A 22,577-nucleotide genomic window follows, 5' to 3' on the forward strand; every position below is an offset into this window, starting at 1 on the left:
TACTTACTTTCTCACAGACGCATCATTTTACATTTTTTATTTTCAGATACAGATGGCTAAAAGGCATTTTGTTTACTTTTTAAAGTACTGAATTAATGATAATCCAGTAAATGTTCATTGTCACTCAATTATTAGTATGTTTTTTAAAATTACTGTTAAAACAAATGCCTAACAGAGTGGACAAGTGGTATAAAGAATGGATGAATGATTTCCTATTTCTCACATACAAACAGTTACAGTATTATTTTTGTTTGATCTGGATTTTGATAGGAAATATGTCAAACATTACCAACAGTACTAACCCTCACAGCGGATTCATGCGTGAAGCGGAAGTACAGCCGTGGCGGGGTGAAAGGTAACACTTCCGGAAACACTCGAGCAGAAGCTAGCGGAAGATGCTAACAGTGTTTGTGTGGCCATCACTCCGATTATTGCAGGAATAAACCGCATCGATCGCTCGCAGGACTGACGGATATGATCTCTGAAGGCGAGCTGGGTGTGAAACGGGCAGAGATGCGCGCGGAGACGCGATGAAGTGACCCGGAAGCGGCGCGGCTTTTGTTCGGCGCGTTTCGCTGGCGATCATAAGATAATAAACACTTGAACATTAACACTACTAACGCGCTGAATCCGTCTGAACCCGTTCACCGAGTCCCGCAGAATCTGGAGGAAAGTCCCGTGAAATGACGAGCTGACGGACGGGATCAGGCGCCGAGCGGTTGAAGATCGTCTCGCCGATGTAAACATGATCTGATCCAGCCGCAGTTCCTCGAGTCGTCGCGGGTGTGATGATCGTGGCGTAGTGGTGGTCAGATGTCGCAGTTCAGTGAGTTCGTGGCTCCGCCGGAGTGTCCGGTGTTCGAGCCCAGCTGGCAGGACTTCAGCGACCCGTTCGGCTTCATCCACAAGATCCGAGACATCGCGGAGAACACGGGCATCTGCAAGATCCGCCCGCCGCCGGTACACGATATTAACACTGAACACACGCCACACATCACCAAAACTAACCATAACACTGTACACACACACACACACACACAATAAACACACGTGACACAAGCCGAAACACCACAACTTACCCTGATTTCACTATAGTAAAAGCATGGTTTCACTCTGGTACACGCCTGGTGTGTTTTGGCGGATTGGTTAGCGTTTGTTCAGTTTTACCACAGGGGTCATTCTTTTGTGTCCTCAGTAAAGATCTTGATCTTACTGCCTTAAAATTAGACCTGTCTTACTCATAAGTAACACCATTTTAATTGGAAGCATATTGAAGTTGATTTAAAAATATATAATTTCAGACATTTTACAGCATTTTGAACCACCATATATCACCATTTCTCCTCTCCCCAGGCCTGTGTATCACAATTCAATACAGGGCTCTACGCTAACATTTTTCTTTAGGAGCACTTTCTGATCAATAACAGACTCTAACTTTCCCATTACAGGGCGATATTTGCCCCTTTAAATTAATTTCCACAGGCATTTTTACCATTATAAGAGCATTTTTTTCTAATCTTATTAAATGTATGCATCATATTTTGTCAATTTCTTAAATTAAAATATAAAATTTGTTTTTAAATGTTAAACAATAAATTCAGTTACAATAATAAGACCCAATCAGGCTGTTACCTATCAAAATAAATCAAAAATCTTTGCACTGCAGAAGAGGCACAGAAGCTCCGTCTGAAGTGGTTTTCAGACACATTTACATAAACTGCCTAATGCTGCTCAAGGGTAAATAATATTGTACTAATGTTTTTAAATATAATTTTGAATTTAGAAATATCAAAAAAAAAATTAAAAAAATTGATATTTTAAGTAAAAACAGTCTGTGTAAAGTGTAAATATGAAAATTAATGCATTACATTTACCGGCAGTAGGTGGCGGTAAATCTTTTTGTGCGAGTCATTCACTCAGTCGTTCAAAACGCAGATTCATTCATTCACCGTTGCTTGGAAATGCAATAGTTCTGGTGTGGCTTTGTTTGAAACTGTTTTCACGAAATAGAGCAAAAACAGACAGTATTGTGTCTAATGTTAAATCACTTAATATCAACTTGTTTATTGGCCTTCAATAAAGATCAGTAAGTACCACATTTGTAATTAATTACCTTGCTTATGATAATCCAAATGTAGTATTTCCAGTTAATTTGGCTGAAACATCAGCAGCATGAGGCGGTCTTGTTTCACCTTGTAAACAATCTTTGAAGTGTTTTGCACTTGCTCTGCTGACTGAAGCAGCGTCTTTGAATGAAGGCATGTGAAGCAGCCGATTGCAGTACGAAACGTAACTCTTGTTCAGTGTAGATGCATTTTAGGAGGTGTACTTTTTGTTCCGATTGTATTATAGTTCTGTTCATGAGAATCGATCGGGTCACTCGCACCAGTGCGCCTAGATATATTTTCACACTCGCACGCAGTTATTTTCAGGCGCAAATGTGAGCGAAATGGTCACACTGTAGAGGCCTGCAATACAACTCTTACTACATTTTCATTTAAAAAAAAAAAAATGTCCCCATTGTTGGGTATATCAGTACAAATTCTCTGTAGTGTATATATTCTTTTCAATTAGTACATTTATTGTCCACCCTGTTATTTTTGACTACTTTCCCTTTAAATGAAAGTTGGAAAGTTAGTGGAAAAATCATATTTTTAAAACAACAGTTTTAAAGACCATATGTAAATCTTTATTAGATAAACCTTCAATGTGTTTCTTGTTGCTCAGACACTGATTTTAGATCAGAGTATCATAACTAAACATAGTAATAACTGAGTGACAGGATCAATAAAGCAGTGCTTTAAAAAGTAAACAGTAACACTTCAGGCGTGTGTATCTGAAGACGAAACATGTAAGATGATGTCTGTGAGAAAGTAAGTACAGTTCGTACACAATGTTTATGTTTTGTGATGATGTGTTTGTGTGTTTCAGGGCTGGCAGCCTCCGTTTGCCTGTGACGTGCGCAGCTTCCGCTTCACTCCGCGCATCCAGCGGCTCAATGAGCTGGAGGTCAGTCTGATCACATGATCGAGTGAGTGTGTGTGTGTGTGTGTGTTCCTCACCGCGTCTCCTGCCTTCAGGCCCTGACCAGAGTCAAGCTCAACTTCCTGGACCAGATCTCCAAGTTCTGGGAGCTTCAGGGCTGCAAGCTTCGCTTTCCTCACGTGGAGAGAAAACTGCTGGACCTGTACCTGCTCAGCAAGGTAAACAAACTGTGTGTGTGTGTGTGTGTGTGTGTGTTACGCTAAACACACATGAGCCACAGGAGCTGGTGTTAATATGCACCACTGCTCATGAGTCTGTTTTTGAAAGAATTTAATGCTTTTATTTGCATTAAACTGATCAAAAGTGACAGTAAAGACATTTATAATATTATAAAATATTCTATTTCAAATAAATGCTGAACTTTCTATTCATCAAAGAATCCTGAATTAAATGTACACAACTGTTTTCAACATTGATAATAATAATAAATGTTTCTTGAGCATCAAATCATCATATTAGAATGATTTCTGAAGGATCATGTGACACTGAAGACTGGAGTAATGATGCTGAAAATTCAGCTTTGATCACAGGAATAAATTACACTTTACTACATATTCACATAGAAAACAGCTGTTTTAAATTTTAATAATATTTCACTGTTTTTACTGTATTTTGAAGCAGTCTTGGAGGGCAGAAGTTTTACTAAGATTAACAAATGTAACAAACTTTTGAACACAAATGCAGTGAATTTAGGTGCGGTATTGCTGTAACAAACACAGGAAGAACAGATGTCTGACTGTGTGTGTGTGTGTGTGTGTGTGTGTGAGTAGGGTTGGGAACCGAGAACCGGTTCTCATCCGGAACCGGTAGTGCTGTTTTAAAAGAACCGGAACCATGCAAAATTTCTTAAGTTTCGGTTCCGAAAACGGTTCTGGTGTGATGGGTGGGTGAAGTGCGGGGAGCGTATCCTTTAATAGAGACGTCTCACATCATGAATATTATAGCAATGAATGCACTGAAAAGCCCTCGCGCTACTCACATACGTCAGATTACAATGAGAGAGAGAGAGAGAGAGGTGCTCAAAGCTGCACGATTAATTTTTAAAAGAATGTTTTCTCGATTTCATCACCCACATGATCTAATTCCTAAATGACAACGATTCGCCCGTGTATATTAAACATTTGACAAAAATAAAATCGCGACATTCAAATCTGCGTTTGCGCTGCCGTTGATCTGAAGAGAGTTGTTGTGTAGATATAAACAGCTTCACAAACAATCTTTTCAAACGCACAGTATCATTATTTCTGTGTGACAAATAGGCCTATTCCAATTATCATAGAAGTATACAAAAGTTTATTATTCAGATAGAAACGCTGATGTTTATGTATAATAAATTACCTTCTGAAAGTATCTGGACTTCAAATAACGACTGTATCGATTGCATTGTCACGCCACTAGGTGGCAACAAATTTACTGTTAAAAATGTGTCTATCACTGAATCGTTCTTTCAGAAACAAGTCTTTATGAATCCAACTGACAAAAATATTCTGTTTCATCTGTCTGAATCTTACATGTGTGTTCAAGCATCTTATCTAATTTGTGGTAACACTTTACAATAAGGTTCATTTATGAACTGACCATGAGCGATACATTTGTTACTGTATTTGTTAATCTTTGTTAATGTTAGTTAATAAAAATACAGCCGTTCATAGTTTGTTACTTCACAGTGCATGAACTAATGTTAACAAATAACTCTTGATTTTAATAATGTATTAGTAAATGTTGAAATTAACAGAGATTAATAAATGCTGTAGAAATGCAGTTCATTATTAGTTCATGTTAATGTAGTTCACTTATGAACCTTATTGTGAAGTGTTAGTGAATTTGAGATTAGCAGTCTGTTCAATTCATTTTACAAGAATAAGTTAGTTGTTTATTAGTTGTTTAATTATTCTAATGGAACCGGAACCGGAATCGTTAGGCGGAATTGGAACTGGAACCGGAAAATTTCTCACGATTCCCAACCCTATGTGTGAATGACTGTGTGTGTGTGACTCTCTCTGTGTGTGTGTGTGTGACTCTCTCTGTGTGTGTGTGTGTGACTCTCTCTGTGTGTGTGTGTGTGTGACTCTCTCTGTGTGTGTGTGTGTGTGTGTGTGTGTGTGACTCTCTCTGTGTGTGTGTGTGACTCTCTCTGTGTGTGTGTGTGTGACTCTCTCTGTGTGTGTGTGTGTGACTCTCTCTGTGTGTGTGTGTGTGTGTGTGTCTCTGTGTGTGTGTGTGTGTGTGTGTCTCTCTGTGTGTGTGTGTGTGTGTCTCTGTGTGTGTGTGTGTGTGTCTCTGTGTGTGTGTGTGTGTGACTCTGTGTGTGTGTGACTCTGTGTGTGTGTGACTCTGTGTGTGTGTGACTCTGTGTGTGTGTGACTCTGTGTGTGTGTGTGTGTCTCTGTGTGTGTGTGTGACTGTGTGTGTGTGTGACTCTGTGTGTGTGTGACTCTGTGTGTGTGTGTGACTCTGTGTGTGTGTGTGTCTCTGTGTGTGTGTGTCTCTGTGTGTGTGTGTCTCTGTGTGTGTGTGTGTGACTCTGTGTGTGTGTGTGTGACTCTGTGTGTGTGTGTGTGTGACTCTGTGTGTGTGTGTGTGTGTGTGTGACTCTGTGTGTGTGTGACTCTGTGTGTGTGACTCTGTGTGTGTGACTCTGTGTGTGTGTGACTCTGTGTGTGTGTGTCTCTGTGTGTGTGTGTGTGTGTGTGTGACTGTGTGTGTGTGTGTGTGTGTGACTCTGTGTGTGTGTATGTGACTGTGTGTGTGTGACTCTGTGTGTGTGACTCTGTGTGTGTGACTCTGTGTGTGACTCTGTGTGTGTGACTCTGTGTGTGTGACTGTGTGTGTGACTCTGTGTGTGACTCTGTGTGTGTGTGACTCTGTGTGTGTGTGACTCTGTGTGTGTGACTGTGTGTGTGTGTGTGTGTGTGTGTGACTCTGTGTGTGTGTGTGTGTGTGTGTGTGTGACTCTGTGTGTGACTGTGTGTGTGACTCTGTGTGTGTGTGTGTGACTGTGTGTGTGACTCTGTGTGTGTGTGTGTGACTCTGTGTGTGTGTGTGACTCTCTGTGTGTGTGTGTGTGTGACTCTCTGTGTGTGTGTGTGTGACTCTCTGTGTGTGTGTGTGTGACTCTGTGTGTGTGTGTGACTCTGTGTGTGTGTGTGACTCTGTGTGTGTGACTCTGTGTGTGTGACTCTGTGTGTGAGACTCTGTGTGTGTGTGTGTGTGTGTGTGACTGTGTGTGTGTGTGACTCTCTGTGTGTGTGACTCTCTGTGTGTGTGACTCTGTGTGTGTGACTCTGTGTGTTTGACTCTGTGTGTGTGACTCTGTGTGTGTGACTCTGTGTGTGTGACTCTGTGTGTGTGACTCTGTGTGTGTGTGTGTGTGTGTGTGTGTGTGACTCTGTGTGTGTGACTCTGTGTGTCTCTGTGTGTGTGACTCTGTGTGTGACTCTGTGTGTGTGACTCTCTATGTGTGACTCTCTGTGTGTGTGTGTGACTCTCTGTGTGTGTGTGTGTGTGTGTGACTCTGTGTCTGTGTGTGTGTGTGTGTGTGTGTGACTCTGTGTGTGTGTGTGTGTGTGTGACTCTCTGTGTGTGTGTGACTCTCTGTGTGTGTGTGACTCTCTGTGTGTGTGTGACTCTCTGTGTGTGTGACTCTGTGTGTGTGTGTGACTCTGTGTGTGTGTGTGACTCTCTGTGTGTGTGTGACTCTCTGTGTGTGTGTGTGTGTGTGTGTGTGAGACTCTCTGTGTGTGTGTGTGTGTGACTCTGTGTGTGTGTGTGTGTGTGTGTTACGCTGATGCAGTGAGTATAGGTGTGGTACTGCTATAATAATGATGAACAGAGGAAGAACAAACGTCTGAGCATGTGTGTGTTGCTAGCTTGTGTCTGCAGAAGGAGGTTTCGAGGTGGTCTGTAAGGAGAAGCGCTGGTCCAAGATCAGCAGCCGGATGGGTTTTCCGGCCGGGAGAGGCGTGGGATCTCTGCTGCGCTCTCACTTTGAGCGGATCCTGTATCCGTATGAGCTCTTCCAGTCCGGAGCGTCTCTAACGGTGAGTGCCACCCCTTCAGCTGCTGCATCATGTGACGACGGTGTGCCTCTTGCTGCTCTTGACTCTGTGTGTGTGTGTGTGTAGGGCGTCGTTCACAGGCTTTACCCAGAAGCCCCTGACGCTGAGGACGTGGATGAAGGGATTGGAGGTGCAGAGGAAGAGGCTGCAGAGGAGGATGAAGAGAAGGAGAGACGGCCGGAGCGACGTTCCCCTCGACGGCTGAAGGACGAGGTGGGTGTGATGATCCACAGATCACCAGATAAACACCAGACTTCCTGTCAATATTGTCTTTTTACAGCAGATTATTTTAAAGCCACATGACATGAAATTCACCATGTCTATTTTCTAAATGCATGTTATTGATCTTATTGAGTCTTCTCTCTGCTGATGTATGCTGGACTTCACTGAGTGTGCTTAATCTCGCCCCTTCAAACTGCTCCAATCACTGAGTGTGCTTCAGTCCCGCCCCCTCAAACTGCTCCAATCACTGAGTGTGCTTCAGTCCCGCCCCTTTTTCCACATTCATCACAATGCAGATGAAAAGATTTGATGATACTTCCATTTCATCTTGTCCAATAATCCACATTCAAAGACAAATTTTAATTGTTTTTCTTTCTCTTTTTAATACAATGTTAAAGGGATAGTTTACCCGAAATTTCTGTCATTATTTACTCTCGATTGTTGTTCCAAACCTGTATGAGTTTCTTTGTTCTGCTGAACACAAAATAAGATATTTTGAAGAATGTCTGTAACCAAACAGATGATGGGGTCAGTCAACTGTTTGGTTACTCACGTTCTTCAGAATATTATTTTGTGTTCAGCAGAACAAAGAAACTCATACAGGTTTAGTCAGAACAACTTGAGGAAGAGAAAATGATGACAGAATGGTCATTTTTGGGTGAACTATCCCTTTAAATAATCAGCACTTAAAACTGAATAGTCTTTATGAATAATTAAAACTGTTGTTATTTTTAATAGGAATTATTTTATTATTTATGGCATACATGCAAATTAATGTTCAGTCTGAGCAGTGTCAATTCTCTGTTATAAATCTTTATTTTGTGTCATATTTCACTTTCACAGAACTGGAGTAGTTTTATGTCAACTTTTCTTGTAAATGTATGACTGTTTATGAGTGTTCACTTGGTAACGTATGTGAATTTTACTTTTGAGGGGTGAAAAATCAACGAAAATGGCTTTTGCAGACAGTTAACCTGGGCAAAACGCATAATGTCAGAAAAAGGTTGTTAGTGGCCACCATAACAAAACAAGCCTTTAGTAGTTTGACTGTTGCCCCTTCATTATTAATCATGGTGAAGAGCGTCAAAGGTTTCTATGTACGCTGTGTTTTTTGCAGTGTTGATAGCCAATCACAGACATATCTGTTGAGCATGTGAACTCAATGGCCAATGAGAGGTGTTTAAGTTTGTCAGAATCCACTCAAAACGTGTTTGAGTTTTGCACACTTGTGAATCCTTTCAGTATAAACATGATGTCAATAAGAGATTCAGGTTCATTGATTATAACGAGAGTTTCGCAGGAGTACAGCTGTGTGATTGACAGCTTCAGTGATTATAATGGCAGTTATCTTTGCTCGCTGTCTGTATATAACATATATTTTTCCTGCTAACTACAGACTGCAAAGTTTCTGGATTGACAGCCACATTTAAATGACAACCATAGCAAGGGATGGATCACAATCTGATACTATATGTCAGACGGTCTGTGCTTTAAGTCGTGGAGCATAAATGCAAAACAATAGACCTGATGCTTTTTCTATGTAATATGTTCACTTTTCAAATCAGTCACTCAGTGACTTTTTACAATTAATTTTACAGATTTTTAAATATACATTAGTTTTATATGAATTACAGACTGTTTCTTTTCATTTATTGAGGATGTATGGTCAGTACTGGGCTCACAGTTCACATGTTTAGGGTACTCTGTGCTGTGTGTGACGATGACCGTGTTCGTCACCACCATCACGGACTGTTTTTGACCCAGGAAAAGGAGTGGAGGGTTAAATCATGTGTCATACTGTGCTTGTGTGACCTCTGACCCTTGTGTTGTGTCTCAGAGGGAAAACACCGAGCCCAAAGCCGTGCAGGTGTTCGGCAGTGGCCTGGACATCATGGCAGCGGGTGAGACTTTCATCGGCTCATTAACACACACAGAGACATCAGTGCTGCTCATCAAGCGTGTTAAGACTGTGTGTGTGTGTGTGTGTGTGTGTGTGTGTGTGTGTGTGTGTGTCCAGATGATGACGGCTTCCTCAGGAAACAGAAGCACATGAAGGCTCAGGCGTTCGCCATTAAAATGCGTCCACGCAAAGAGGTGCTGGAGGTCAATTATGTGAGTATGAGTTATGATTCATGGGAACTGTATCGTTCATCACAAACTGCATCTGCGTCTGACCTGATCCCTGCTGTGCTTATAGTCCTGAGCTGGCGTCCGCCTCATTATACAGGAACTCAGTCATAACACAGCGACTACGTTTACAACACCATGGGTTCAGTTTCCAGGGAATGCATCAACATAATTTTTTACCTTGAATGCAGTGTATGAAATGCATGAATGTGAATGTAATGAAGTTCATCCCACAGCTCTTCTGTGAAACATTCAGCAGCTCAGCTCTTAAGGCATCTTCAGACCGCAGCGCTCTCCATCCTGTTGTGTGTGTCTGACATTGAACTCTCCGATGACGGCGATGGGCTAGTTGATTCTGAGCGTGTGTGTTCCTCAGATCGACCTGTACATGTGCATGGCGTGTGGGCGGGGCGATGAGGAGGACCGCCTCCTGCTGTGTGACGGCTGTGACGACAGCTACCACACCTTCTGCCTGATCCCGCCCCTGCAGGACGTGCCCAAAGGAGACTGGCGCTGCCCTAAGTGTGTGGCAGAGGTACGGCAGCCGACACACACACGTTCTGTAATATCATATACAGTATAATAATGAGAACGATATGATGATGATATGCTGACCTTACACACAGGAGTGCAGCAAGCCTCGGGAGGCGTTCGGCTTCGAGCAGGCCGTGCGCGAGTACACACTCCAGAGCTTCGGCGAGATGGCCGACCACTTTAAGTCTGACTACTTCAACATGCCTGTTCATGTAAGAGTCAAATCTCAATTCTTCTCAGAATTTAAAAACCAGTCTTCCGGGGTTCAGGGAACGCGTGTTTCAGGAGTTCAGCACTGACTCGTGTGACCATACTGAGCGTGTGTGTGTGTGTCAGATGGTGCCGACGGAGCTGGTGGAGAAGGAGTTCTGGCGTCTGGTCAGCAGCATCGAGGAGGACGTGATCGTGGAGTACGGCGCTGACATCAGCTCCAAGGACGTGGGCAGCGGATTCCCAGTGCGGGATGGCAAGAGAAAACTCATTGGTGATGAGGATGTAAGACGCTCGTTCATCTTTGTGCTATTTTACTTTTGAGTTTGTAATTCTCATAATTCTTTTACTTTATCTCAAGAAAAAGTAATTTATTTGAAATTGTGTTTTATGCACAATACAATAATAATTTGATAATTGTTCATGCACAATATAATGTCCTTTAATTCTGGTTTCTGGAGTGAAATCTCTCTTTCTTCATCTCATGCGGATGAACGTCACATGTGTCATATGCGCAGGAATATGCGAACTCGGGCTGGAATCTGAACAACATGCCGGTTCTAGAGCAGTCGGTGCTGACGCACATCAGCGGTGACATCAGCGGCATGAAGGTGCCCTGGCTATACGTGGGCATGTGCTTCTCGTCCTTCTGCTGGCACATCGAGGACCACTGGAGCTACTCCATCAACTTCCTGCACTGGTGAGTCCTGAGAGCAGCAGCGCGTGAGCATGCGAAACAGAGATGTGTGAGTGATGCTCGTGTGTGTGTGTCTGTGCTCAGGGGCGAACCCAAGACCTGGTACGGCGTTCCAGCTCACGCCGCAGAGCAGCTGGAGACGGTCATGAAGAAAGTGGCTCCGGAGCTCTTCGACTCTCAGCCGGACCTCCTGCATCAGCTCGTCACCCTGATGAACCCCAACGTCCTCATGGAGCATGGCGTCCCGGTACCAATTCTGACAATCACCATCAAAACCAGACGCTTTAAAGGAGAAGGAGTTTAATGTAATCATTATTTCACTGACAGCTCTCATTATCATACAGGTGTACCGGACCAATCAGTGCGCGGGAGAGTTTGTCGTCACCTTCCCGAGAGCCTATCACAGCGGCTTCAACCAAGGCTACAACTTTGCTGAAGCGGTCAACTTCTGCACTGCAGACTGGGTACATCTGCGTCCTCTAGAGCCCTTAAACACTGTCAATGAGCACATCATAAAGCCTTGCATGAAGAGGGAGCGTGGCAGTCACTGGCCGTACATGTATGTGATGACGTGCGTGTGTGTGTGTTTTGTTGTGCAGCTGCCTGTCGGGAGGCAGTGTGTGGCTCATTACCGGCGTCTGCAGCGCTACTGCGTGTTCTCCCACGAGGAACTGGTGTGTAAGATGGCCGCCGATCCAGAGAGTCTGGACGTGGAGCTGGCGGCGGCCGTGGTCCGGGAGCTCAGTGACATGATCGAGGAGGAGAGCCGACTGAGAGCAGCCGTGCAGGAGATGGTGAGAGAAACCAGGGTTCATTTCAGTGCCATACAGCACAACTCTGTTATGCTGCTGAACACACTCCTTTATTTATAGACCAGGGCTGGAAATTAACAGAGACTTGTCTTGGGGGAAAAATGCCACCAAAATTATAGATATGGGGGCAAAAATATCAGGATGATGGAAAATGTGCATTGAATTGTTGCATAAAATGAATTTGACAAGAAGTCAAATGTAAGTGACTTACATTTTAGACACAATGTTGTCTGTTTTTGCTCGATTTTGACACCTAAAATAGCTTTAAACAGAGCAACAGCAGAACATCTCCGAGCAACACACTGTAGTGGTGTTTTGTCACTGAATGAATCAGCCGTTTTGAACAAATCGGTTGAGTGTGCGATTCAATGACTCATTTATTAAAACAATGACACAGTTATGGCCAGAGATGAGCTGAATGATGTCAACCTGTTAAACTCATTTGGTTAATTGCTGCTAATGATCAACGTTTGTGGTAGAAGCAGAAAATGAAATGTTTATAAACTGGCCAACACAGTCAAATCATTCAGAGCATCTGACTGTGAAAGTCAGTCAGCTGAGTGAACTGTGGTGACGGCACTCGAGTACTGAATTGAGCTGGCACTTCCAGTACCGTAGACAGACAGATGTTTGATAACATTTGACATCGAGCTCATCCTGTCCTGCAGGGGGTGCTGTCCTCGGAGCAGGAGGTGTTCGAGCTGGTGCCCGATGACGAGCGGCAGTGTTGGAAGTGTAAGACCACCTGCTTCCTGTCTGCGCTCACCTGCGTCTGCAGCCCGCAGCGTCTGGTGTGTCTGCATCACGCCGCCCAGCTCTGCAGCTGCCCTGCCAGCAACAAGTGTCTGCGGTAAGTGTCCGACGCACACATCGCCTTCATTAGACCCGTCAGTCAAATGATAGTGGTGTGATGCGAGTCAAAGCGTTTCATCTGGAGCTCCACTACAGTAAGACGCTACACTGACAGGCCTGGTTTTGTGTTGCAGGTTCAGGTATGATCAGGACGAGTTTCCTGTGATGCTGTATGGGGTGAAGTCACGTGCGCAGTCTTATGACACCTGGGCAAAAAGGGTCACAGAGGCACTGGCAGCTGATAACAAGAGCAAGAAAGGTCAGACACAACACTGCTTTGTTCGCTGCTTTAGTCTACCTGTTCAGGTTATAAAGGGGTCACTGGTGCTTCAACAGATCTGATCGAGCTGAAAGTGCTGATGGAGGACGCAGAGGACAGGAAGTACCCAGAGAACAACCTCTTCCGCAGCCTCAGAGACACGGTGAAGGAGGCCGAGACCTGCTCGTCTGTGGCGCAACTGCTGCTCAGCCACAAGCAGAGGCACAAGTCAGTCTCCAGCGACATAATGCATGATATTTCACTGAGACACACCGGTCACAGCCCTGATGTTTGTGTGTGTGTGTTTGGTCTGTTAAGAAGGGAACGTCCCGAGAGCAGCGCACAGAAAGCACGCAGCAAACTGACGGTGGAGGAGCTGAAGGTGTTTGTGGAGCAGCTCTACCGCCTGCCCTGCGTCATCAGCCAGGCCCGACACGTCAAAGTGAGTCCACAGAGGAGTTACTCACCGAACCATTGATCTTCAGTGTCCTCATCTGTTTTCTGTCTGGGCCGCAGGAGCTGCTGGAGAGCGTGGAAGATTTCCACGAGCGTGCGCAGGCGGCGCTGGCTGACGAGACTCCGGACTCCAGTAAGCTGCAGGCGCTGCTGGACCTGGGCTCGGGGCTGGACGTGGAGCTGCCGGAGCTGCCGCGGCTCAAGCAGGAGCTGCAGCAGGCGCGCTGGCTGGACGAGGTGCGTCTGACGCTGACGGAGCCGCAGCGCGTCACGCTGGAGCTGATGAAGCGGCTGATCGACTCGGGCGTGGGTCTGGCGCCCCATCACGCGGTGGAGAAGGCCATGGCCGAACTGCAGGAGCTGCTGACGGTGTCCGAACACTGGGAGGAGCGGGCGCGCGCGTGCCTGCAGGCTAGGTGACTTCCCAGTTCTACCGTTATTACGGCTCCAAACATCAAACAAATGTGTATATCAGGGTTTCTGCAGGTTGTTAAAAGCTATTATAAGGTCTTAAATCAGGGCAGAAAGTCATGACAGTAAATGGTTAGGAGCTGAGTAACTCTTTTTGTAAAATGAATTAAAAAGTAATGGACATTGTTTGGAAGTTGTTTTCAAACTCTAAAGTGTTGCTAATATGACTCATTGTGTTTCTCCCTAGACATTTACACTTTTCAAATTTTCTTTATTTGGTCTTGATAAGGTATTGGAGTCTTAAATTAAGCCTGCTGAAACCCTGATAAATGACTGTATAGTAGACTTGGATTGTTTGCTCTCTTTGGGCTGGTCACACCAGATGCCTTTTCTTTTGAGTTCACATTCATTCACAATACGATGCATGTAGTTGGTGGTTCGTGACTGTTGTCTCTTTGTTCCTCTGCAGGCCTCGCCACAGTCTGCTGACGCTAGAAAGCATCGTAATGGAGGCCAAGAATATCCCAGCATACCTGCCCAATGTTCTGGCCCTCAGAGACGCCCTGCACAAAGCCAAGGAGTGGACGGCCAAAGTGGAGGCCATTCAGGTGACTCTTTCTCAGTGAACTGGACATGCAGATGACTCTGTGAAATGATGTTTGAGCAGTGCATGCTGGTTTGACGTGTCACGTCAATGTTGATTCAGCTTTAGTCAACCCGTGTCTCCATCTTTACGAACAGAACGGCAGTAACTACGCCTACCTGGAGCAGTTGGAGGGTCTGCTGGCGAGAGGTCGCTCCGTCCCGGTGAGACTGGAGGCCCTGCCGCAGGTGGAGTCACAGGTGGCGTCTGCCAGAGCCTGGAGGGAGAGAACCGCTCGCACCTTCCTGAAGAAGAATTCCACCTACACCTTACTGCAGGTGATACATACACAACACACACACTAGTGCAGTGTGTAGGAGAAAATCATGTTTTAATGCTTTGGTTTGGTGCCCAACATTTAGACCAACATTTTCATGGATCCAATACAAATATCTCAACAATTTTAAATCAATATGCATTTACTTAAGCAAAATTACTTGAAAGAAGTCTTGTTTTCTAAAAAAAAGTATCAAAATGATTTATACATGAAATAAGAACAAACATCTGTCAGAGAGGTCAGAAAAATACTCTCATTTTCCCTTTTAATGAAGTTAGTTTTTCTGACCCCACTTACAGATATTTGTTCTTGTTTTCACATAAACTCTGACACTCAAGTCATTTTGCTTCTCAAGTGAGTGTATCTTGATCTAAGATGTGTAGAAAGGTGGTCACCTCTGCGCAGCTGAGTGAACCTGTGACGTTCACGTTCATCTTTACTCATCTGCGTCAAACTTTTTCAGGTGCTCAGTCCACGTGTGGATATCGGTGTGTACGGCACCAGCAAGAGCAAACGCAAGCGTGTCAAAGAGCTGCTGGAGAAGGAGCGCGGCCTGGACTTGGACAGTCTGAGCGACCTGGAGGACAGTGCGGAGGAAGTGCGTGACCCTGCCACCGTCGTGGCCGCCTTCAAAGCCAGAGAGCAGCAGGAGGTGGAGGCCATCCACTCGCTCCGCGCCGCCAACCTGGCCAAGATGGCCCTGGTGGAGCGCATCGAGGAGGTGAAGTTCTGCCTGTGCCGTAAGACGGCCAGCGGCTTCATGCTGCAGTGCGAGCTGTGCAAGGACTGGTTCCACGGCGCCTGCGTTCCCTTGCCTAAAGCCGGCTCGCAGAAGAAGCTGGTGGCCGGCTGGCAGGGCGCGAGCAAGGAGTCCAAGTTCCTCTGCCCGCTGTGCCAGCGCTCCCGACGGCCCCGCCTGGAGACCATCCTGTCCCTGCTGGTGTCGCTGCAGAAGCTGCCGGTGCGGCTGCCGGAGGGCGAGGCGCTGCAGTGCCTGACAGAGAGAGCCATGGGCTGGCAGGACCGAGCTCGGCAAGCCCTGGCCACCGACGAACTCTCCTCAGCCCTGGCCAAGCTGTCGGTGCTCAGCCAGCGCATGGTAGAGCTCGCCGCCCGAGAGAAGACTGAGAAGATCATCAACGCAGAGCTGCAGAAGGCAGCCGCCAACCCGGACCTGCAGGCACGTGCCATCAGATCATCACGTCTGATTATATGAGTGCGCTGTGACTAACTTGTGTTTCACTTACAGGGCCACATCCAGACGTTTCAGCAGGCCGGGTTCAGCAGGGCTGCGTCACCACGGCCTTCAATGGACTATGATGATGAAGAGACAGACTCGGATGAGGACATCAGAGAGACGTACGGCTATGAAGTCAAGGTATGTGATGAATCCTTCAGTTTTAGCGACGTGGTCAAACCTCCAACACTCAGTATTAGAGTTCAGTGTGTGCTCCAGACATGAATGATTCCCATAAACGTTTGTCTTGTTGAGGACTTTCACCTGCTGGATGATATAACGGACTCTTACTGAGAAGGATGCACTTATAGTGCCAGAATAGTGCATAGAGAGCTATTTTTGACTTGAGCCAGTAAGAAAAACACCTAGCAACTACCCAGAATACCCTAGCAACTATTCAGCAGTGCCTCCCAGAGTCTGAGGGTTTTCATGTAGTGTTGCTGTCAGGAACTCTCTGCTCTTGATGTGGTGCAGTTTCTCTGCTGCTCATCTGGGTTTCTCTTCTCAGGATTCGGGAGAGGTGAAGCCGTACTTGTTCTGTGATGAGGAGATTCCTGTGAAGTCGGAGGAGGTGGTCAGTCACATGTGGCCGACGACACCGTCATTCTGTGCTGAGCATGCGTACTCCTCCGCCTCGAAGTCCGTCCCTCAGAGTAAGACGCCAATGCACATTGACTGACACATGTTTAGTCTGGAGATGCAGCAGATAGGCTGATCTCATTCCCCTCCTCAGATCCAGCCGCCCCGCGCAAGCAGCCCAGGAAGACGCCGCTGGTGCCGCGCAGTCTGGAGCCTCCGGTGCTGGAGCTCTCGCCGGCGGCCAAGGTGCAGCTGGAGGAGCTGATGATGGAGGGCGACCTGTTGGAGGTGTCCCTGGATGAGACGCAGCACATCTGGAGGATCCTGCAGGCCACTCACCCTCCCTCAGAGGACAAGTTCCTGCAGGTCATGGAGGTGAGAGCCTCGTCCTCCTCTTCCTAGTGTTTCCTTAGACACAACTCAGTGTACTCCTCAAATATTGACCTCTTTAACCTGTTGTGCTCCCGCAGCCCGAGGACTCGCTGCTGGACAAACCCGTCAAGCTGAAGGTGAAGGACGTGGAGAAGAAGAGGAAGAGGAAGCTGGAGCGAGCGGAGCAACAGCTGATGCTGGCCGCCAGCGGCGTGGAGGGCCGGCCCAAATCCAAAGACATGAAACGGGTTCTGGAGCTCAAGCCCAAGAAGAAGAAGCTTAAACTGAACCCGGACAAGTCCCGCGAGCTGAAGCAGCTGGCCAAGCGGCTCGCCAAAGAGGAGAAGGAGCGCAAGAGGAAGGAGAAGGCGGCCGCCAAGGCCGAGTTCACCAAGGAGGGGCTGGAGAAGAAGACCAGGAAGATTCTGGACATTCCCTCTAAGTACGACTGGTCCGGAGCGGAGGACTCCAACGACGAGAACGCCGTCTGTGCGGCCAAGAACTGCCAGCGACCCTGCAAGGATAAGGTGAGTGATGGTTCGAACTTGATTAAGATCGTTCTTCACCATTCACACTTTTACTTGCAAGCTGATTTTCAATTGTAAGGCTCGTTTCCATAATTGTGAGGGAGTAAGTTGGGAATCACCATGTTTCTTTGGTAATAACGCAATAACAGCCACAGCCGAGATAATTAAACTAGATATTAAACTAAGGCAAAACGTCACCCTCGACCACAGTGGTCACAACAGCAGGTTCAGACGATATTAGCTTTGCATTTAAAGGCTTTCATTAAACACAGGTAAGGATGTGATTTTAAAGGGGTGCTTCAGAAGATTCAGTGAATGATGACTTATTTCTGTCTGTTTCTCACACAGAGCATCATATGAGCTTCAGGTGTATAGTTTACTTTATTTTGCAGCTACATGTCAACTAGCAGTCATTAGAGTATTAGTAGACAGTCAAAAGTCTGCTGACACTTTATTATGATGCTCCCCAACAGACATTCTACTGACTAGTAACTTTCCAAGAACATGTCCACTTATTCTACTAACACTAGCAGTCTTCTAATACTCCAGTGAGAGTCTGTCTGAAGTGGACTCGCTTCAGCTACTGTCACATTTTGCAGTGTATTTTACTCTCTTCTTTGGTTCAGGTGGATTGGGTCCAGTGTGACGGTGGCTGTGACGAGTGGTTTCATCAGGTGTGTGTGGGCGTGTCGTGTGAGATGGCCGAGAACGAAGACTACATCTGCTCGGCCTGCTCGCGTAAAGCCGCAGTCGCAGCGACCGTAGTGATGTCATCAGCGGTGTGCAGCGGCCCGTCCGTCCCGCCGCTGCCCCAAACCGACCCTCAGGAGAGCAGTTAACCACAAACACACTCCCATTAAACAGTGCACAGAAGAACACTGAGGAGCGCAGTGTGAAGTACATCACTTCCTGTATCTGCTAGATTTAGCTCATTGTTATTGTACTCCTGGAAGTACGATCTGATATATCAAGACTGCTGCATCTACAGAATAAACATGGATTGGGGAATTGTGTGCTCTTTAGCTCCTAAACCAACTAACTAACCCTTCTGCTGCGTCACCATGAGATCACGGAGCAGTGGACTTCCTGTTCGGACCGAGTTTTCATATTGAGGACGGGACATATAATGGTTGTATTTAATCTATTTATTCTGTAAATGGATTTTAAGACGTTCATGATGGTAAGGTAGATGGTCGTTTCTGAGCTTTTGTCAAATAAATGATGATACATGTCAAGTCTGTGTCTCATGCTGAATGTGTCTAATAAAGCATGCTCTTCTGTGTAATAGTTCAGAAGACATAATTTTATAATTTCAGTCTGTGAGATTCTAGAGTCCTGTGACAAAACATGTAAACAACAGTATGTAACGTATAAATCTGAAACATGCACACGGTTCATCTATGGCAGAGATGCTCAAACTGATGAACCCGTGATGAACTCTGATTTGACCCTCCATGCAACAAGGGGAAAAATATAGCCTATAAAACACATGTCATTGACGTGTGCCAGTATGTGCTATTACTGCTTGAGGCAATTTCCAGTATCTCACATTTAAACTTCCATATAAAGAAAGAGTGACTGGGCATGACAAATGTTGGCTATACAAAAATTGTATTTGTTATTTGTCTTATGATACAGTCAACACCATAAAAATGTCACAGAGGAAAATAGGCTAAATTAAACATGACATTCTGTCACTCAAAACTATAGACTAAGCCCAAAGTACAGATAAACGAAATCGGCTTACTAGCTATACTGCAAAATGAAATCTTTTTTAACATTCATGCAAGAACATCAGTCGCTGACTGACGACGGTGTCAGTACCGTAAGTCTCTCCTTCAGAATCCGATCACAAAGGCTGAATGTTCTCTGAAAGTGCACTCGTGGAAATCTTGCCAGGTTGTTTAGGGCAGGGAACTGGGAACTGTGTGGACGGCACCACTGCAGAAAGTTCTGTTCGCTTCAAGTTCAAGCGCAGAAGCACTGTTGTCAAAGGATGTCTGGAGCTATTGTCACCCTCTCCTGTTCAAAGTACACCAGAGTTACTAACCGCTACCGTCTTTCATTCACCGCAAGAAATCTGATCAGGTCCTGCAGGAGAGGTTAGGGTTAGGGTTAGGGTTAGGGTTAATGCAGACCTTTTTTTGTTAGCTAGGAGCTTGATGCTTATTGTAGCTCTAATGCACTTGCTACCCAGTTGTGATTATATTTTATGATGTATTTGGTCAAAGTAATTCTAATAATAAATAAAGGTGTCTGTTTCAGCTTCTGGATTATCTAGAAACATAAACTGAAGAGGTTTAAATGGCGCTTAGAGAAACATTACTGTGTTAAAGGGGCTGATCTGGAGGAGGCAGACGCTCCTGACACAGTGGACCTGATCATGAGGTGTTTTGGACCAGAAGAAGCTGTGAAGATCACGGTGGACATCCTGAGGAAGATGAACCTGAACCATCTGGCTGAACAGTTGGAGAAGAAACACAAGCAAGGTAACAGGTTAAAATTCTCAAAAGTTACCTGATGTTCTGAGTTGTTCAAAGCGTTTGTAAGGATACTGATTGTTAGAAGGCAGCTGTCTGACTCTGTCTGAGATGAAGTACAGGAACGTGTGTGTAACATTAGCAAGACATTATTAGCTGTTTGATAACGTAGTCAAGCTCCTAAACTCATTTGGCTCCTAAACTCTGGAATAGCCTTCCTGATAATGTTCGGGGCTCAGACTCGCTCACCCAGTTTAAATCTAGATTAAAGACGCATCTCTTTAGCCAAGCATTCACATAATCCATCTCATATCAGATCAATTGCACATGACTATCTTTGCTTAATGTTATGAACAGCAGCTACGCTAATTATTCTCCAGTTGCTTTTCTGTTTTACCTCGGGACGCCCGTCCCGAGGTGACTAGAGAGTACATCAGTTTCAGTTTGGATCCTGCCTCTTAAGAAGACCTCAGATGACTAAAACTTTGGAAGAGACGGCGCCAACTCCTGCGAGGACTTTAGAAGATGCAACATCTGGATCAACACGCACATTCCCAAATTTCTATATATCCTAATTATTGTTAATATGTAATTCATTTTTCCAGGAGCTCTTTGCTTCTACCTTCAATTAAACTGCTAACAGTGATTGTAAATTAATTGCCTAAATTATTACATTATTAGCTAATTGCATTCTCTAAATTGTAATGTTGACATGCATTCTCTGTAAAGCTGCTTTGAAACGATATGTATCGTGAAAAGCGCTATACAAATAAATGTGAATTGAATTGAATTGAACAAACAACAAATTGCTCGTCACTACAGCAACAGTAGACTCTCCGAGCTGGTGGGGGCGGGGCTAATTTGCATATTCATTGATCTGTGTATATTAAATGAGGCAAGGGTGTAGAGTTACATTCAAGCTATTTTAATGCATGAAGAAATTTTTTTCACTTGAATTTTTTTTAAAAATGTCATTTTGGTGATCAAAGATGAGTTTTAAGGGATAAAATAATTGACCACAGGGGGACTTTAAAGAATTTTAACCCAAACTGTCTGGGTTTCTAGAGAGCTAAAAGGTTTTGTGAAAAAAAGTGAAAGGCTTACTTACACAAAGTCTGTAAAATAAACTGTTAAAAGAATTTGATGGTCACTAGCGATAGTATTTTATTATGTGTTGTCATCATTCAAGCTTGATTTCAGCTTTAATGTACGTTTGTTTTTGTTTTTTAAACAAAGCAGCTGATATTGCCATAGAAACTAGTGGACCGACGAGTCGCTTTCACCACAAAATGGCGGAAGCGCAGAGCCGCTGCTGGGCGCCGGTGATTCAATGGAACCTTCTATTGAGTGTCGCTTCTTGTTAGTGTTTATTCTTTGCTGTAAGTTAAATTAATTATATATTACATATAATTTAGTAAAACATAAAGTGTTGCACATTTTATTGATGCAAAGATGAGTAGACTATGTGTATTTTGTACAACATTTGTAACTGCTTTTTATCACTTAATTAGAAGCACCACAATTTTAAAATTGTGTCTTGTGTTAGTTACATAGCGAGCACTGAACAGACATTTAGAAGTTATTTTAAAATTATTTATGATTATCAGGTTAAACTGATTATTAGTCACTCAAACCTCTCACCATCGGTCGTGCATATCCGCCATGTTTTGTAGTTTTTTAACACTTTTTACTCGTGTTTGTAGTTCTGAACCGAATCCTCATCCAAAGCGCAATATTAGCCTTTATAGTGTGCACGGATCCACACTTCGAAAATCTACCGGAAATAGCAGACCATCCGGGGACTTTTGGCATACTCTTTTCAACTACTATGCTTTAGGACACACTTATTTTAATCTCACATACTATTTAGGATGGATAGTAGGACATTGGGACGCAGGGTGGGTTTTTGGACAGGGCTATTAATTCTTAACGTGATCAGGCTATAAAGTACGTACTCTTTTAGCGCTCGTTGAGTAAGTACTTGTTGAAATGAACTAGCTACTCGAGCTAGTCGATGTGATGGGTTTATGAGACACAGCTGATCCACGATGAGGTTTGATCTCCTAATATAAGAAGATCTGGAGGAATCACAGCTGGAAGATGGCTGTCGTTCAGGTGAGTCCTCTTTGACTGTTTTTGTCTCAGATTTACACAAGAATAAGGCCTTAAGACTGTATTTATTTGTTCTGGAGTATCGGTCTGAAAAGTGTGTTTGAGCTTCGTGATGTTTACATCTGGACGATAACACTGACTCTTATGGACCTGTGCTGATGGAGCTCATTGTTACAATGGTTCATTTGTGAATTCAGGTGATCAATGAGCTGTTTGGGTTCATTAAATCAGACTGTTGTTCTTCACAATAACTCCAAGTGTTGAACTTCAGTGTGAAACTCATCCTGCTATAAAACATGAATGATACCTGGTGCATGTTGAGGAAAGGTGTGCCATTGATTCTCTAAGTAACTGAACATAAGACTTCTGAAAACTTTTCTTAGGTTATCCATAAAAATCCAGGGTTCCTCAAATCTTGCTCTGGTCAAACACTCCTGAGCTTCTCAAGGTCTTCAGAATCAGTAGAAGATCACAGGTGTGTGTTTGATCAGGGTTTGAGCAGTGGTCCTTCAGGACCTGATCTGAGGAACCCTGTTTGAGCACTTTTGAGAAGCCAAACTCTAGTCCTGAACTCATGAAAAGTCACGGTGACATTTAACCTTTTCTATCATCACAAAAACTACAAGGAGCAGGATTGAGAACAACTGATTCAATTATAATTGGAAGA

The 22,577-nt window shown here is 44.7% G+C and overlaps 1 protein-coding gene and 1 long non-coding RNA gene across 3 annotated transcripts in view; one reads left to right on the top strand and one right to left on the bottom strand.

Moving 5' to 3' along the window:
- Nucleotides 1–22,577, bottom strand: part of LOC127511301 (uncharacterized) — a 449,991-nt gene that overhangs the window by 88,832 nt on the left and 338,582 nt on the right. The window lies entirely within an intron of this gene.
- kdm5a (lysine (K)-specific demethylase 5A) lies at nt 376–18,553 on the top strand. Of its 2 annotated transcripts, none has more exons than XM_051891389.1 (27): nt 376–960; nt 2,932–3,009; nt 3,081–3,203; nt 6,915–7,085; nt 7,170–7,316; nt 9,163–9,226; nt 9,343–9,437; nt 9,829–9,987; nt 10,079–10,198; nt 10,323–10,481; nt 10,715–10,896; nt 10,978–11,140; nt 11,238–11,357; nt 11,493–11,687; nt 12,374–12,555; nt 12,692–12,816; nt 12,894–13,044; nt 13,138–13,258; nt 13,333–13,688; nt 14,153–14,291; nt 14,425–14,604; nt 15,067–15,783; nt 15,853–15,981; nt 16,349–16,493; nt 16,574–16,794; nt 16,890–17,318; nt 17,945–18,553. In XM_051891389.1, the coding sequence occupies exons 1-27, from the start codon at nt 814–816 to the stop codon at nt 18,155–18,157; spliced, it is 5,031 nt and encodes a 1,676-aa protein (XP_051747349.1). In that variant the 5' UTR covers nt 376–813; the 3' UTR covers nt 18,158–18,553. The 2 variants fall into 2 exon arrangements, with proteins under 2 accessions (XP_051747349.1, XP_051747348.1); XM_051891388.1 differs by having other exon boundaries at nt 377–960; nt 13,135–13,258.

Source organism: Ctenopharyngodon idella, chromosome 4, assembly GCF_019924925.1.
Source record: "Ctenopharyngodon idella isolate HZGC_01 chromosome 4, HZGC01, whole genome shotgun sequence".
NCBI classification, from domain to species: Eukaryota; Metazoa; Chordata; class Actinopteri; order Cypriniformes; family Xenocyprididae; genus Ctenopharyngodon; species Ctenopharyngodon idella.